Genomic DNA, 15,783 nt, shown 5'->3' on the forward strand with positions numbered 1-15,783 from the left:
GCATGTTACTTTTCTACATAAATTGTTTATTTATTAATAAGATCACACATGCTAACAATACAAAGTTTGAGCACCTTTTTTTAAGTGGGACGGCAACATTTTATTCGACAACATCTGATGGCACTTTCAAATGCAACTTACTACTTTATTGAGAATATTTTTTCACGCACTTATAATTAAAAAAAAAATCTAAAGATCACTATGAATTTATCTTAGTTGTTAGTCTAATAAACTAAAAAATTGTTTAAAAAGAAAGGAAAAAATAGAGAACGGGTGTTTGAGCATTAAATACAACACAAGTGCAGTGAAAAAAGGAAAATAAACCTGCACAAGTTATAAAGCATATTTTAGGATATACCCTAATTAAGTACATTTTGTGACAGAGTCCATATGGTTAAAATCACAACCCATTGATAAGAGATAACAAGGTAAGAATTACATGAGGGTAAAATGTCAATCAATATCTGTGTTTTGTATGGTGCAGTTATGTTTTCTTGCTCTTACATTAATTGTCACTGTTACGTCTATACGGCGTGTTTTTGAAAATAACTGAATACAGCTTTGAGTAAAACGCGACTTAGTATAATACATGATTCAAAATATTCTTAATTAACAAAATAAAAACAATAAAGTTGATGTCATGAGTCGAAATAAGATTTTTATCATAATTATTTCATTATGTTAACATTTAACTATCATATCATAATTCATATTTGTATATATCAAAATAAAAGAGAAAAATTATGTCTTAAACAAAGAGTATTTACCTATTTCAGATCTACATAAATGTACTTATAATACAATACAACTAAAATGTAAGTCAGATTTGATCTTAGACAGTCAACTTAAAATAGAATTAATAGAAAGACAACAAACAAAACTTTCTGTACTATCATTAAGTGGCAGTGTATTAACTGGCAATGGTTAGTTTGCCAAAAGTTTATAATAACGAATGAAAGAATAGGTAGCGCCCTTTAAAAAATAATAATAAATTATTCAGATCATTAAAATTTTGTCTATTAAAATGTTTTGTATACTCTGTGATGTTCTTTATTACCATGACTGTAATCATTACTTGATTTTTTTTTTACTTTAATGTTACCATTCTTTAAACGACAGAAAATAAATCATAATACAATGCCTCGATTTTGGCAGACTGTATGGTTATAACAATAGATGCAAAGAACAGAAAATTAATTAGAAAATATGTTACGCTTTTTTAAAATCATTGCCATGTAAAAAAAAACATTGAATTATATGCACCCTGTTGGTCTTCTTTAACTTTCACGTCAACCTGAGTAACTCTTCTATAAACGACAAACAAGAAATCTTACTAAAATTGCCTTTTTACATTTTTGTCAAACCGTGTTGTTTACTTAAAACATTGTATGTACCTTGTTCATAACTTACATATATGCTTCTATTAATGCTTCTATCAATAGAAACAAGTATTATTTATTATTATAAATATAGAATGTCATTGCTTCGTTAGAGGTGAACAGCATATCGATCAAATTTCACAGTTCTGTGAATCAAACCTGTCTTGGGGACTCTTACAAGTGTCATTAGAAATGAACTGATGCTGTATGAGATCATAATAAATATACTAAAAAACGTAAAAAATAAACTAAACCACCAGGGGGCTCTCTAATGAGTAATAAATGTGAGTCTCTAAATAATCATAAAAATCGTAGTTGTTGTCAAGTTCATGAGTGTCTGTATGTGGGCAACACAATATCAGTCAACGTGGCAAGCTTTAAAAGAGGCTTATGCCTTCCTGTAGGCGTTTGTTAACTGATGATGATAATGATGAGAATGAAATTACTTAAAGAAGCAAGTGCACACTTATAGTTTGAGTATAGATGTCATACATGTTGCTACACAAGTCCTTTAGAAGCATTCAGAGTCGCCCTTTGTTCCACTCCTCTTATCAGTGTCCCAAGAAGTCCTTCCATTTCATTGGCAGTCTCTCGCAGTTGCGTGTTATCGAAACATGAATCTGAAGATTATTACATTATTAGTATAGTTAACGAGAAAAAGTTAAATTTTTACTAAAGTATGGCAAAAACTAAAATACTAAAAATCCTAACAGTTTGGTACTATTACTTATGATCATAGATAGCGAATTGAACCCTGACTAGTAAACTCTTGGATAGAATATGCATCAAAAAGGACTAGAGACATGTAATATGATCTTAACTATCTCTCTGAGAAAGCTTGTATCTCAACAGTGAACCCTTAGAGCTTTAAATTAAAAGAGGAGATCCTCACTGGCCAGCGTAGCATAGGACAACCACCCATAATGTGGATAAGCAACTTTGTCATCCTCCGAAGACACTGGATGCATTCCATTTCCTACTATATTGCAAACAAGGGTGGTCTATAGTCAAGTGTGATTTTAATGGCTGATTTGATGATGATAATTGATGAGCTCAATTCATTATAGTTTTCATCAACTTTAGCAAATGTAATCACCATTAATAAATTTATGAATTTGGGTTCCTTGTGCAGTTAAATAAAAAAATTCCTCACTTACCATCCATTGCAAAGTTATTGGTCAATATCTGTTGTAGTCTATCTAACACTGTGTCAAGATCAGCATTGAGTTCTTTCATCTTGTCATTACTGGTTTCCACAGAGCGTATATCTTCAGCAAAACGCTGCTCTGTCACAGACAAACTCTGACACTCCGTCTGCTTGGCTTTGCTCGAAACTGAACCACTGTCTTTAGCAACCGGAACAGAAGAGGATTCTAAAACAGATGTTATAATAAACAAACATTTGTCTTTATGTCTTATAAATAAGCCTAGAAACATCTTCCCTGCGTCGGAGGTTGAGTTTGAAAGGTCTTCGAATGGCGCCAAGAAGCCAGTAGACAGGGTGTAGGCGAAATCCCCCACTTGGTAGACCTACATAGTCCAGTTCAGAGCATAAAAATTTCAGGATATGGGCAGCACAAGGCCGGTCATCATAGTAGTCTTTTGAGTAAGCCCTTGCCTTGTAATGAGCTACTATCAGTTGATGTGAAGATGATTCAAATATTTGTGATAGATACTCCCTGCTCTATCACCCAGTTTCAACTCCACATTGATTTATATATGTTTTAAGAAGGAAAAAAATATGCACACTTACCATTATACCAATTGCTGACACAATTCATTGAGACAGAAGAAATGCTATCAGATGTTGCATGAACCACAATAGGTTTTAAAGCATCTCCAGACATTGTTAGCAAATTCTGACCATCTGTTTGTTTTGACACCACAGAAAAGTTACCAGAGTCCATACTTAATACCCGAGGTTGAGTTTTGAGGTCTTCAGACACTTTTAAGGACTTCTTGTCCATAACGGATATTGGACTGAAAAACATATCGAAAGCTTGGGGATGGTCTATTTTATCAGTATTTCCTGCCTCTGGTTGTACATCACTTGGACACAGATTCTCCTAAAACATTAATAATGCATAAAAGACAGAGATGGGATATTAGATTTATATTTATCTATACTTTATGACTAAAAAGTATGGAAGCCGCTTCTATAAATATATAACAGATAAATTAAAAAAATAAACTATATGTGGATAAACCTATGAATTATCCACCAATTGATGTCCCCAATTTCTTATATAAAAATAGTAACATGCCAACATTTCAACTAGGTAAATACTCATTTTAATATCCAATCTCAAATTATGAAATAATATTTAATGTTACATATTCTTGTAACAATATGCTTTTAGGATCAGAATTAGCAGCTGTGGAAATAATTATGAAATTATTATAGGTGATTTTAAACTTTTTAAAATTTTCAGTTGACTAACCTTCAAAGCTTTTAGCCGTTCAATCTGTGTGGATATTAAACTATAGTGTACATCCACTTTTACTTTTAAATCCGCATCCGTATCCTTAATGGTGTCTTGTAGCTGAGAAGATAGTTCTTTTAGAGCTCTGTAAACATAATGACTCGATATATACATAAATAAATGTTTTATAATACTAAAGGAATTAGATACAAGGATCTTTTTTTAAAAATCTTGAGTATCAATACATTTTAAGTAGGTAATATTCTTCAATAATATTCGCCGGACAATGAAAAACAGCAGTTTTTCAACCACCCTTGTTTTAAAGAAGTGAAAGGCACAAATGATTGTAACAAGCATCAATAATCGTAGGGAAATATAAGGATGCGTTTACATATATTCATACTACTTTTTCAAAGGGTAAGCCAGCCACACACACAACTTATGCCATATATGGTGCAATTTCAACAAACAGCAAAATAAATTTGTACAAATCTTTGAATAAGCATGAAGATAGTTAAAAAAACTGCATGTTTATCTTTTTTTTCCTCCTATTTAACAATAACAATTCTAATTACTATACAAAAAGACTTTGCAAACGAATACATAATACATACGAAAGAAATATTTTAGTGTGATAAAATTCAAAATTATTATGGGTCACTGTCCGTAGCAAGTCTACACAACTATCTTGACTATTGAATATGTATTTTTTTAATAAATTTATACAATATAATTTAAATACATTTATTTTTGAATAATCAGCTTATTAATTTAGAATTTGTTGCAAGAGGAATTCCTATAGGAAAGTAGAGAAGTAAATGATTGATCAGAAATCCAACTCTCTCATACACACTTTAATCGAAATTATCTAGTAAAAGAAATAGAGAGTATATTAGAGAGAGTATATTTTATATTAGAGGGAATACAAAGTAAGAAAAATAGAGACACTCTCGGGACCTCTTACGCTAGATCACTTGACTAAGAAAAAATATACATGTAGTTTAGTTATTAAATCATAGAGATTAACTGTTAAGCCATTTAACAATGTTGTTTGCAATCCGAGAAATGAATAAGAATGTTAATAACACAATATTTGTGCTAGAAGACAATATTGTATTTTGGTCATGTTAAAGCATTCTTCAACCGAGCATTGGGTTGAGAGATTTTGTTTAAAACATACTATCCCACCAAAAGATTGTACAGTATGTAATAATGAACTACTGCCCCCTTTACACTTTAAATAAATATTATGATATACGCCTTAATAATAAGATAAACATTTTGGACGACTCAATATTTTTTGCTTTTGTAGCTAATATCGCACCCATACAAAGCACCAGCATCTCTATATTCAGGAATAACTTACTTGTTTTGAGTTTCCAAATGCGTAATAATGTCTTGCAATGTAGTTGCTGGGTGAGCGGAGCTGTTACCAGAAGCTTTTCCTACAGTGGATGTGAATATTTTGGGTTTATCTTTCCTCCGTCGTAATGAGCCCGTCTTGTTACCATTGTCTGCTTTTCCAGAGGTCCTCTTGCTAGTCTTTCTCTTTTTTGTTCTTGTACAGAAGAAAAATCGCTTCATACCTTTAATGAAGCTTAGGCATTCAGGTTGCTTCATCTGAAAAGTTTATAAATGTTTATTTATAAAAACAAATTACTTTCGTCATAAACAAGAGATGTCATGATAATCCAGAAAGTCATACCACATCAAGAAGTATGTTCTGAGGAACATATTTTATAATTATTATTTCCATACTTTATTTAGTTACATAAAGCTTAAAAACTAAGAAATGTAATATATCAAAGCAACAATTGGACATTTATCTAATTAAAAAAGGTATATAAAAAGTAGCACATGTGAGATGGATGCATGTACCCATTGTTTGAGGAAGAGTCTCTAAAAGTAGTTCCTTTTGTTAATTAATTATATAATATTTATTTATCTATAATTTATAAAATGTATTTTTGTAAGCAAACTCGAGCTCATTTATTAGAGCCACAAATTCCTTCAAAGAGCTGCGAGTAGGTCATAAGTCACAGGTCCATGCCTCCCCTCCCAAAAATATGACGTTAAAAATTTCACATATACCTGACGGAAATTTGTATATGTATAAATCCCATTCTCTTACCTCACCATCAATAATCTCGTAAACAAGATGTGTTTTCTTATGCCCATTCACCGACGCTAGATTTTTGTCATACAAATAACACTTTTCACAGAAAAATATGTTGTTACATTTTGAACATTTGAACTGTAACACCTGTAACAATTCACAAAATTAATTATTTTAATAAAAATCTTAACCATCAGTCACAGCTTTGACTTAGAGGTAACAGAGATAAAACTAATCAACAATAAATATAACAGGAGACTGGTCTATTGTATATATATATATATATATATATATATATATGTACATAAATAAATATATACATGTTGTATATCATATATATATATATATATATATATATATATATATATATATATATATATATATATATATATATATATATATATATATATATATATATATATATATATATATATATATATATATATATTCACTAAAGTAACAATAGCATGTTTAGAAAATAGAATTTTACCTGTTCTAATGGTTTAGTACAAGCTGCACAAATACCATAAGTCTTAATATGCTCCCTGCTAGTCAGTATTCTTTGAAATACTGGCAGCCATCTGAGGGTAGTACAATTTTTAATGCCCCATTCTGCCACAGCCTGAGAACTTACACCAAGCATACCAGCACTCTGAAAATGTCATTGATATCATTATATGAAATTTTAAATAGTTCTTAAAATTTTCAATGATGATTTTTACTATGTTACTTATTAAACTTAGTTTAGTGATAACTTAAATCTGCCTGTAATTCCATAATTAAAGATTTTTTAATGAATTTTTAAAGTATATTACCCTGTCAAAACATGCATCTACGTCAACTTGTATCTGGTCATGGGTACAACCCAAATATTTTGATAGTGCTGTGACATAAGAGAGTAGAGCAGCAAGACGACGAGGAGAAACACAGCCGTTGTGATCTGCACAACAGTTTGCCAAAGCTGTCCATTTCTCTGAAACTGTTTCTTCGCTAAGAAGAATAAGAAGTGTCTTCACTGCTAACACCCTTATTGGCATTTTTCTTTCTCTGTAAATGATTAATATATGAATCAACCTAAATAATATTAATAACTTGAACAACATATAGAATGAAATTCATCATCATGGATCTCCACAGGTGGAAATAGACCTTGCCAACAAATTTCCTATATAATCAGAGGTGGCTTGCATCCACTGTTTTTTAACAACCTTAACAAAGTTACTTAACCATTCTGCGGGTGGAAGGCTTAGCATAGCAGAGCATGCCGATCAAAATGAAATTGAAATAAGAATTATACTCCATTTTATTATCCGTTAAGGCAAATCACAAACAAAATAGTTGTATCTGCAATGCATAGAACTTAATTCTCTTGTTTGGAGTTAGAATTACTGTCATTAATAATTGTAAAATTTCTTTAATAAATGTCTACATAATTCTGTCATGTCATAAACTACAGATTTCTCCTTAAATTTAACTGCTAAAATAAAGTTTAAAATTATATTGTTAAATCCCTTTAACAACTGATCTTTCTCCATATTAAAACCCATAGCAAAATAATGTTCTGTATGTGTATGCAATTTTTCCAAAAATAAATATGTTTTCAGCTATAGCATGTCCACCACTGGACATTGGCCTCTCTCTTAAATTTCCAATAGGATCAATTGGAAACAACCTGCTTGCAGCATCTTTCAACAACTTTAAGAAGATAGTCTGTCTATCTTATGGCCCCAGCGGCTACTGTTCTATGTGGCTTGTCCCATGACACTTTACCTGAAATATTCTGAAAACATTTTCCTCAAATGCCAAATGTTAACCCAGTAATTATCATACTGTTTTCTCTTTAAGTACAACCAAATTTCAGGATAGTTCTCAGCATCCATTATCGCAGGTAGACTGATTCTGAATCGACCCTCCGCTACATAGCCATGTACATGTACATTAATTCTAAGTGAACTGCTTGATCCCTTAGTCATAGGCCCAAAGTTTTGAATTTTAAAAGCAAATCACCATATACTGCATGATATGTTATAGATGGTAAAGCTTTAAAACTGTAAATGTTTAGCTCATTAGCTGTAAATAATGTATGGTACACCCTAACCAAAATAAATATTGTCATAAATTATAAGTAATGTAAAATAAAATAAAAAAGTAAGAAAAATCATTTTCAAAATTCAGATTGCTACATATTAAAATAAAACATTTTATACTATTTGACCCTGCAGACTTTATGCTGCCTGAATTTTTTTTAGGAAATATGAAATAATGTAACAAATTTCAAAGTGATCACTTTTTAGCTCTTGTATATGAATATAAATAAAAAGTAATGTTAAACTTACTCATCATAAACATTGAGCAATAAATTGATTATCAAATCTACAGCCAAGTCTACATCGCCTGAGAAGACCCCTTCCTTTTCTGCTGCAAAGTAGATATCTGCTAGCACTGCCTCCAATTCAGTGGTGTCCAGTGATAGACTTGTCTCTGACAGACTCAACTGATGTCTTGCAAAAACACCTGAGCTTATACGTAATGGTGGCACTGAAATAGTTAACATTAAGTTCCATCATGGTTTTGAGTTAGAATAAGGAACATATGAGCAGAAAAAAGTTTATTACTCAATCCTAGTTGTACATATATAAATTTCAAATGAAATGTAGGCGGATGGATGTAAAATATAAAAAAGACAAATGCAGTTTATTTAAGTAAACTTTAAAGACTATACTCGTAGTAATTATGTAAAAAGACGAAACATAGGTATCATCATTATTATTCCAGCCATAAGACTTCCATTGCTGGAGATAGGTCTCCCACAGAGATTTACGCAAAGACCGCGAACGGGCCTGCATCAAGAATCTTCCAAAAATCATAACACGGTCAATTGTCAATCTTGTAGGTGGCAATCCTATACTGTGCTTCGAATATATGATTGAATATAATTAATTCACAAATCGACTTTTAGTTATAAATACTTATACCATGGTGAAAAAAGTAGAATTGGACACAATACTATAAAACACTATTAATATCTTACCTTTAAGATGTTTTTGCAGTCCGAAAACTTTAAATGCAAAGCGATATACGCTGTACTTTATTTCGTTATATTCATTCAATGATTTTAGGATTAAACGAAAATTTGGATGATCGTAATCCTGTTTCCCATTAGATTCGCTGAAAAAATGTAATTCCCATAACAATTAATGTTCCTTAGCGAAGTGAAAGTTGTTTATTTATTACTGATTACTAACTCAATATAACAAGGATATCCAGCTTCATTTTCTGTTTTCTTCCAATTATTAGACGCCATGTCAAGCATTGATGATTTTCATATCTCTACACAAATAATAAGTTAAATGTTAGCAGAAGTTAAAAAACAAATAGCACAACCGCCATAAAGTTATTCAAATATCACATATTTCAAATTCCTACTATGACGTTGATTGAAAACACGGAAAATTTATCAAATCATTCCTAATGGTTCCTCATAATATAATATTAACCAATAACATAACCATATAAACTTTTTTGATTGGTTGTTATAAGTAATTTTGTAGTAGAATTAACATTATCTTTTATTTTCAAACGTTTTGTAAAGTATTCTGAAATAATAAATTAATGTTATTTGTACAGATGTAATAAAAATAATGCGTTTTTCGTATATTCGCTAATTTTCATTAAAAACGAATAATTATTAAAAAATGTATACTTTACTAAAATATGTACTGTTGAATAATTATCTCATAACAAAACGAGAAAATGATGGTTAGTGATGGCTAGAACCTGTTGCTAATATATCATCTGATTAGACGAAACTAAAAATGAGGAAATGATTAAACTTTGCATGTATGTATTTTATATACATAAAATGTTTTATGCATATACAATTACTTAAGTTATGTGTACAAGAACATATTAAAATTAAAAATAAATTGTTAATAATGTATTATAGCAATTGCTGATATTTTTAATCGTTCGATGTTAGGGCATCCATCAATCATAATTTCTTAACGTTCAAACTCAAATGTTTAGAAAAATGGGCATTGAGTATTTAATTCATAATAAATTATGAATTTATAAAATTAAAAAAATGTAAGCAACAAGAATGAACTCTTATAATGACTTGAAATATTTTAATTTAAAATTATCTTGAATTTACCTAATTTTTTTTATTTACCAACTATTTATATTTTAAAAATAACTAATTTCTTTTTAAAGTTATACTGATATTTATTTGAAAATTGAAATGGAACGGTATGGCATAGTCTTTAAATCTGTTTTCTTTGGCACTTATGAAATAATTGTACATTTTCACCAATACAAAGAAGCTCTGAGGTTCTAACAACTTATATTAGCCAATGAGCTTCAAGGATTCTGTTGAAATTTTGGCAAGGGCTTCCTCTTTGTAAAGGAGACGCCATTTTGCAAGCGTCACTTGGCGGCGTGTCGAGTTTCGGCATATCGCTAGACTTTCCTCCCCCGAAGTCGTATTATTGTTTTGGTTTTGTGTAATATGTCGTATCCGTCTAGTGTAGCACAAGATACATTAGCTGCAGCTCAGTTAGAAATGGCCGGCAACCCTAACGCTTTGGCTCTTCGTCGGCCATTCGATCCGGTGGCCCACGATTTAGAAGCGAGTTTTCGTTTGACAAGATTTGCAGATTTAAAAGGAAGAAGCTGCAAGGTACCGCAAGATGTGCTCGGTAAATTGGTGGAGTCCTTACAACAAGACTATTCTCAACAGGAGCAAGATCAGTTTATGCACGTTGCGATACCGCGCATTGGCATAGGGTTGGACTGCTCGGTTACGCCGCTCAGACACGGTGGGTTATGCTTGGTTCAGACGACGGACTTCTTCTATCCGTTAGTGGATGACCCCTACATGATGGGAAAGATAGCATGTGCTAATGTTTTGAGTGACTTGTACGCTATGGGTGTTACTGAGTGTGATAATATGCTGATGTTACTCGGTGTGTCTACTAAAATGACGGAAAAAGAGCGTGACGTCGTTATACCCCTCATTATGCGCGGCTTTAAGGATTCTGCGTTAGAAGCTGGTACATCCGTGACTGGAGGTCAAACTGTCATCAATCCATGGTGCACAATTGGCGGAGTTGCTACTACCATCTGCCAACCAAACGAATATATTGTTCCCGATAATGCTGTAATGGGTGATGTGCTGGTACTAACAAAGCCACTTGGTACCCAGGTGGCAGTAAATGCTCATCAGTGGCTTGACCAACCTGAACGCTGGAACAGAATAAAATTGGTGGTATCTGAGGAAGACGTAAGAAAAGCATATCATCGAGCTATGGACTCTATGAGTCGATTGAATCGCATTGCGGCCCGACTGATGCACAAGTATAATGCGCATGGATCTACTGATGTCACAGGTTTTGGTCTGTTAGGACATGCACAAAATTTAGCCTCACATCAAAAGAATGAAGTGTCGTTTGTCATCCATAATTTACCTGTAATTGCTAAAATGGCAGCAGTTGCAAAAGCATGTGGTAACATGTTCCAGCTTCTGCAAGGTCATGCACCTGAAACCTCTGGTGGACTTCTAATTTGTCTTCCCCGTGAACAGGCTGCGGCATATTGCAAGGACATTGAGAAGCAGGAAGGATACCAAGCTTGGATTATTGGAATTGTTGAGAAGGGTAATCGCACTGCCCGTATTATTGACAAACCACGAGTCATTGAAGTGCCGGCTAAGGATTAAATAAAAAAAAACATTTGTGACAGTTAAAATAATAGTTTCTATGACTTTTAAGAGCTGGATAAAAACATTTTGAAAATTGTTTTCAAGGAAATTTCTTTCTGAAACAATGATATATGACTTAATGGCATACAACTTTTTTGATTTAAGATAACATTTGTTTTTTCTTATCATAAATAGCTGAATAGATTTATGAAAATCTGTATGAATTTGAATCTAGTGACTGTTTGACAATTTTTATGAATAAGATATCACTATTAAAATTAAGTATATGATTCCATTAGGTACCCATTTAAACCTAAATGTTTGTTTGCAGCTTGGAAAAAGGTTCTGCAAATTGTGAGGATAAGTATAATTATTAGAATAAAGTTATTTTTCAGTCAAACTGTGTTTTATTTTGTATTTCTTTTAGGAGAAATGAGAGACTGTGTTATTTCAAATTTAATGTATTAGAAATTAAATGTAACATAAAAAAAATATTTTTTATATTTGTTACCTTGAGAAAGAATAATTGCTAATGAAAATACAGCGCATAGTGCAATACAAGTTCTAAAAGCATGTGTGTGCTACTACTAAAAATGTGACACGAGATAGTTATTATTAGAACAAATTTTAGATCATCTAGATCCAATATTGTGGGACAGAAATATAATTTAACAATAAATTATAACCATACAGTATTAAATTTTGTGAACAACTTCACATAAGTAAACTTATTTACATTATTCATTAACAACTATTACAATTTTAGAGCTTGTAACAGTTGCAATTTTGAGTGTTATAATTTTGGGAAAGTTTAAAAAGTATACAATATTGAAATTTCAGAATAGGTTACTGTATGAACATTTTATAATATAAATTATGAATTATAATTGTCCCTAACTCACATTTTTTTTAAAAACATTTCTATTCATTATCATTAATTCTTAATAATGGAACAACACATTTTCTTCAAATTATCATAATCTTGAAATTATTTTATTTTCTGAAAATTGCAATCTAGATGGACATTATTGATATACCAAATGACAAGTTCTTTGTACATAAACAAAAAAAATGTCTACAACTTTGCCATTTAGTTTTAGTGCAAACATACAAATATGGATAACATCTAAGACTATGTATAAGCAACTATACATTCAAATTCTAACATTAAAACAGAACAATGTTCGTGAATTCTAGGATAGAATTAGAGAACACTTGATGTATAGCAAAATATGTTATTCTATTTGACAAATAATTTACCAATCTCATTTTAAAAATGATATGTCAAGCTGTAAACTATGTTACTTACATGAAACATTGGAATGAAAAGTATTAAAAATTACAAATAAGCATGTCAATGAATGAACTATCTTAAATATAGTTGACTTTATCACTTATAGAGTACAGTTAACATTTTTTTTAGTAATTGATTATTGCTCTATTATCTCCTAATAAAACCAATATTTAGCTACAAAACTATCAATCTGTTAATATGTTCTACAAAGAAAATGTGACAATTCATTTTTAATTTCAAAATGGCACATGTAGCAAGTTTGCTATTGGTTCCCAGAAAACATAAAACCAATGTGTTTCAAGAATTAATGTATAATTTGATCTGTAAATCTGGAATATAAATGTTAATATAAAACAGTTGTACACTTTACACAGTCTATAACTGAAGCACAAACTAATTGTTAACTGCAAACAATTTCAGTTTAGCGGTGAGTTGAGACAAGGCCTCTTCCGCGGCCGGCTTTCATCACCATTCTGTTCTACATGGCTCTGGTCTCTTTTCTTTGGAGAGTTATTGTTCTGTAACATTCAAATCAAATTATTAAAGAAAACATTTTAATATACATACATATATCCAATAAATCAAAGTCATGTTGAAATAGGGAGCAGGTGGATAACCCCAGGAAAGTAACTGTTATTTAACTATAGTCCGACTGGCACTGTGTGTTAGCAAAGTGCCTAAATAAACATTACTGTTTTTTTTATTCCTATGACTCAAAACCAATACCAAGACAACACCAAGCAACAGATAAAAATTCATACTGATATCATGTGACTTTATAAAATAAAACAGCAATTTGTGTACAATGTTGTGTAGGCATTTTTTAGTTAAAGTTGGATGTAGTTGTAGGCAACTACATCCAACTTTAACTAAAAAATAAATTACTTAACTTCCCTTACCACTAAATTTCGACTTGACATTGATTTATAGGACACTAATATACTATAATGAAAAAGTCACTGAAAGTTTTTTGTCTAGGTTAAAGGGTGGCAGACACTGATTGTGCTTAGCATATTTTCCTGATTTGCAACTAAGTTTCAGGCCTTATAAACCCCCGAGACAAGATTTTATACCACATATTTCACTGGATTGAGAGGCCAGATTGGTAGGCTGCATGCTCCAAGGAGTGACTGATACCAAGAGCCTTTGGCTTTGCCTTGGTCTGTAACTCAAAAAGGTCCTTTGCTATCCAATCTGAGGGTCCTGCAGAAAGGGTTAACAGTCATACCCTGGATTGATGGCTATAATTAGACTGAAAAACTTCAGGAATTACACTGAAATTTTTATTTGCAAAATTTACTATTTCGCGCCCTTAGAGAACTTATTTGATGGTAACCATAACTTACTTATGCTAATAATGTACTTACTTCACTTCTTTTCAATAATTACATCCAAATATTTTATGATAACTACAAGTAAACCTGCAGATTTATTATCTATAATCAATGTGGTAGCTAAGACAAAAAAAAAAAATATCATCTACATTATGTCAGCCGATAACACCCACTGCATAGATTTCCCCCAAAGATAACCACAATGACTAGTCTTGCACAGCCCATATCCTGTGACTCCCTAACCTTGACGATATCATCTTAAGAATTTATTTAGAGTTTATTATCATAGAATTGTTATTTGAATATTTAGTTGTCTGAAGTTGAAGTGTTGGTATATTAAGGAAAGTTATTATATAAAAAATAAGGCTATGAACAAATAAGACTGATAACTATACCAGCTTTTGGGAATAAGACTACATATACAAATTTTTGAGAGACATCCCTAATGGTTCTTTTTGTTAGTTCATTTATTAGTCACATTGAAACTATCCATAAAACTTAGTAGCTAATTAAAGTTTAAATAACTATTTATCAGAACATCCAATCACTGTGTAAGCAGAAGATAACTTTAAAAAGAAAAATTGTCTACTCTTAAACATTTTTGCCAAAGATAAATCTTTGTGCTTCATTTAGTTTTATGTCTAACATGCTTTTTAATTAATTTTCATATAATGGTTATTTCAGTAACCATATGTAGAAGTTTTAAAACAGTAAATTTAAACACAGATTTTTAACATTACCTTTTTTTCCCACTGTTGATGTAAATATCTTAAAAGGATATTAGTTTTCTCTGTTACTATAACTGAAAATAAAAATTTTAAGTTATAAGTAAAAACTTTTATTATTAAAAATTACATAAGCTGAATCTATCTAAACTTAGTTATATTTACATAAATGAGGCTCTAGGTTACCATAATTTACAAATTTTTCTTACATTTACTAAAATTACTGTTATAACTGAGAATTACGTACCATTGTCTACTTGTTTATAATTAATCAATTAGCAATATTCACTTGTAAACTAATTATAGACAGTGGAAATGTTTAAATAAAATATAAATCAAGATATAAAAGTTATTAAGTTTTAAATTTATCATCAATAATTTAAATCAACTAAAAAAATACGATAAAGCAATGTAAATACTAACTTTGTTCTGATGGGATATCCTTAGTGGGTAAATAAATTGACGGCCTTTTTGAACAATTTCTTATACCGGAATCGGTATTAAATAATGTAAAGTTGTGTTCGTCGTAAGACGGTAAATCTTTTAGAAACTCCATCACCGACTGTAAAAATAGAATTATTTCAAGTTAATTGGCACCATGGCTTAGAACTTGGGTGTGCAACATCTACACATTATAGGTTTTACTAACACAAAGTTGCTAACGTACCATTATTCACTTATTGTATTATTAAATGGTACACTAAATTTCGAGAAAACAATGCTTCTACGAAAATTTGTAATAAAATAATCGAAAAATAATACTTCTAATTCTCATTCGTGAGTAAAAACAGCAAACCCAGATGAGAGTGACATG

General features: G+C 31.0%; 2 protein-coding genes across 3 annotated transcripts; one reads left to right on the forward strand and one right to left on the reverse strand.

Moving 5' to 3' along the window:
* Positions 1-758: 758 nt before the first annotated feature.
* LOC137921410 (dystrotelin-like) lies at positions 759-9,302 on the reverse strand. 2 transcript variants are annotated; one of them, XM_068764165.1, is made up of 11 exons: positions 9,164-9,302; positions 8,950-9,086; positions 8,255-8,432; positions 6,734-6,965; positions 6,409-6,570; positions 5,934-6,065; positions 5,169-5,422; positions 3,821-3,947; positions 3,133-3,445; positions 2,537-2,752; positions 759-1,999 (listed from the first exon to the last, which is right to left on the reverse strand). In XM_068764165.1, the coding sequence occupies exons 1-11, from the start codon at positions 9,229-9,231 to the stop codon at positions 1,878-1,880; spliced, it is 1,941 nt and encodes a 646-aa protein (XP_068620266.1). In that variant the 5' UTR covers positions 9,232-9,302; the 3' UTR covers positions 759-1,877. The 2 variants fall into 2 exon arrangements, with proteins under 2 accessions (XP_068620266.1, XP_068620265.1); XM_068764164.1 differs by having other exon boundaries at positions 8,255-8,456.
* Positions 9,303-10,259: 957 nt separating this feature from the next.
* On the forward strand, positions 10,260-12,004 carry Sps1 (inactive selenide, water dikinase). The gene has a single exon (XM_068764297.1). It carries the CDS (start codon positions 10,426-10,428, stop codon positions 11,632-11,634), a length of 1,209 nt encoding a protein of 402 aa, XP_068620398.1. The 5' UTR covers positions 10,260-10,425; the 3' UTR covers positions 11,635-12,004.
* The last annotated feature ends 3,779 nt before the right edge of the window (positions 12,005-15,783 follow it).

Source organism: Battus philenor, unplaced genomic scaffold (genome assembly GCF_028537555.1).
Source record: "Battus philenor isolate CCGP_79_NKW_IND1 unplaced genomic scaffold, ilBatPhil1.0.hap1 SCAF_19, whole genome shotgun sequence".
NCBI classification, from domain to species: Eukaryota; Metazoa; Arthropoda; class Insecta; order Lepidoptera; family Papilionidae; genus Battus; species Battus philenor.

What these genes read in the sequence shown, in the direction of transcription:
- LOC137921410 (XM_068764164.1), bottom strand. Translation starts at nt 9,231, where the DNA reads ATGCTTGACATGGCGTCTAATAATTGGAAGAAAACAGAAAATGAAGCT. An exon ending in TTGCTCAATGTTTATGATGA is followed by an intron (nt 6,966 to 8,254) that starts GTAAGTTTAACA and finishes AATCATTTACAG; the next exon opens with AGAAAGAAAAATGCCAATAA. An exon ending in AACGGCTAAAAGCTTTGAAG is followed by an intron (nt 3,446 to 3,820) that starts GTTAGTCAACTG and finishes TTAATGTTTTAG; the next exon opens with GAGAATCTGTGTCCAAGTGA.
- Sps1 (XM_068764297.1), top strand. Translation starts at nt 10,426, where the DNA reads ATGTCGTATCCGTCTAGTGTAGCACAAGATACATTAGCTGCAGCTCAG.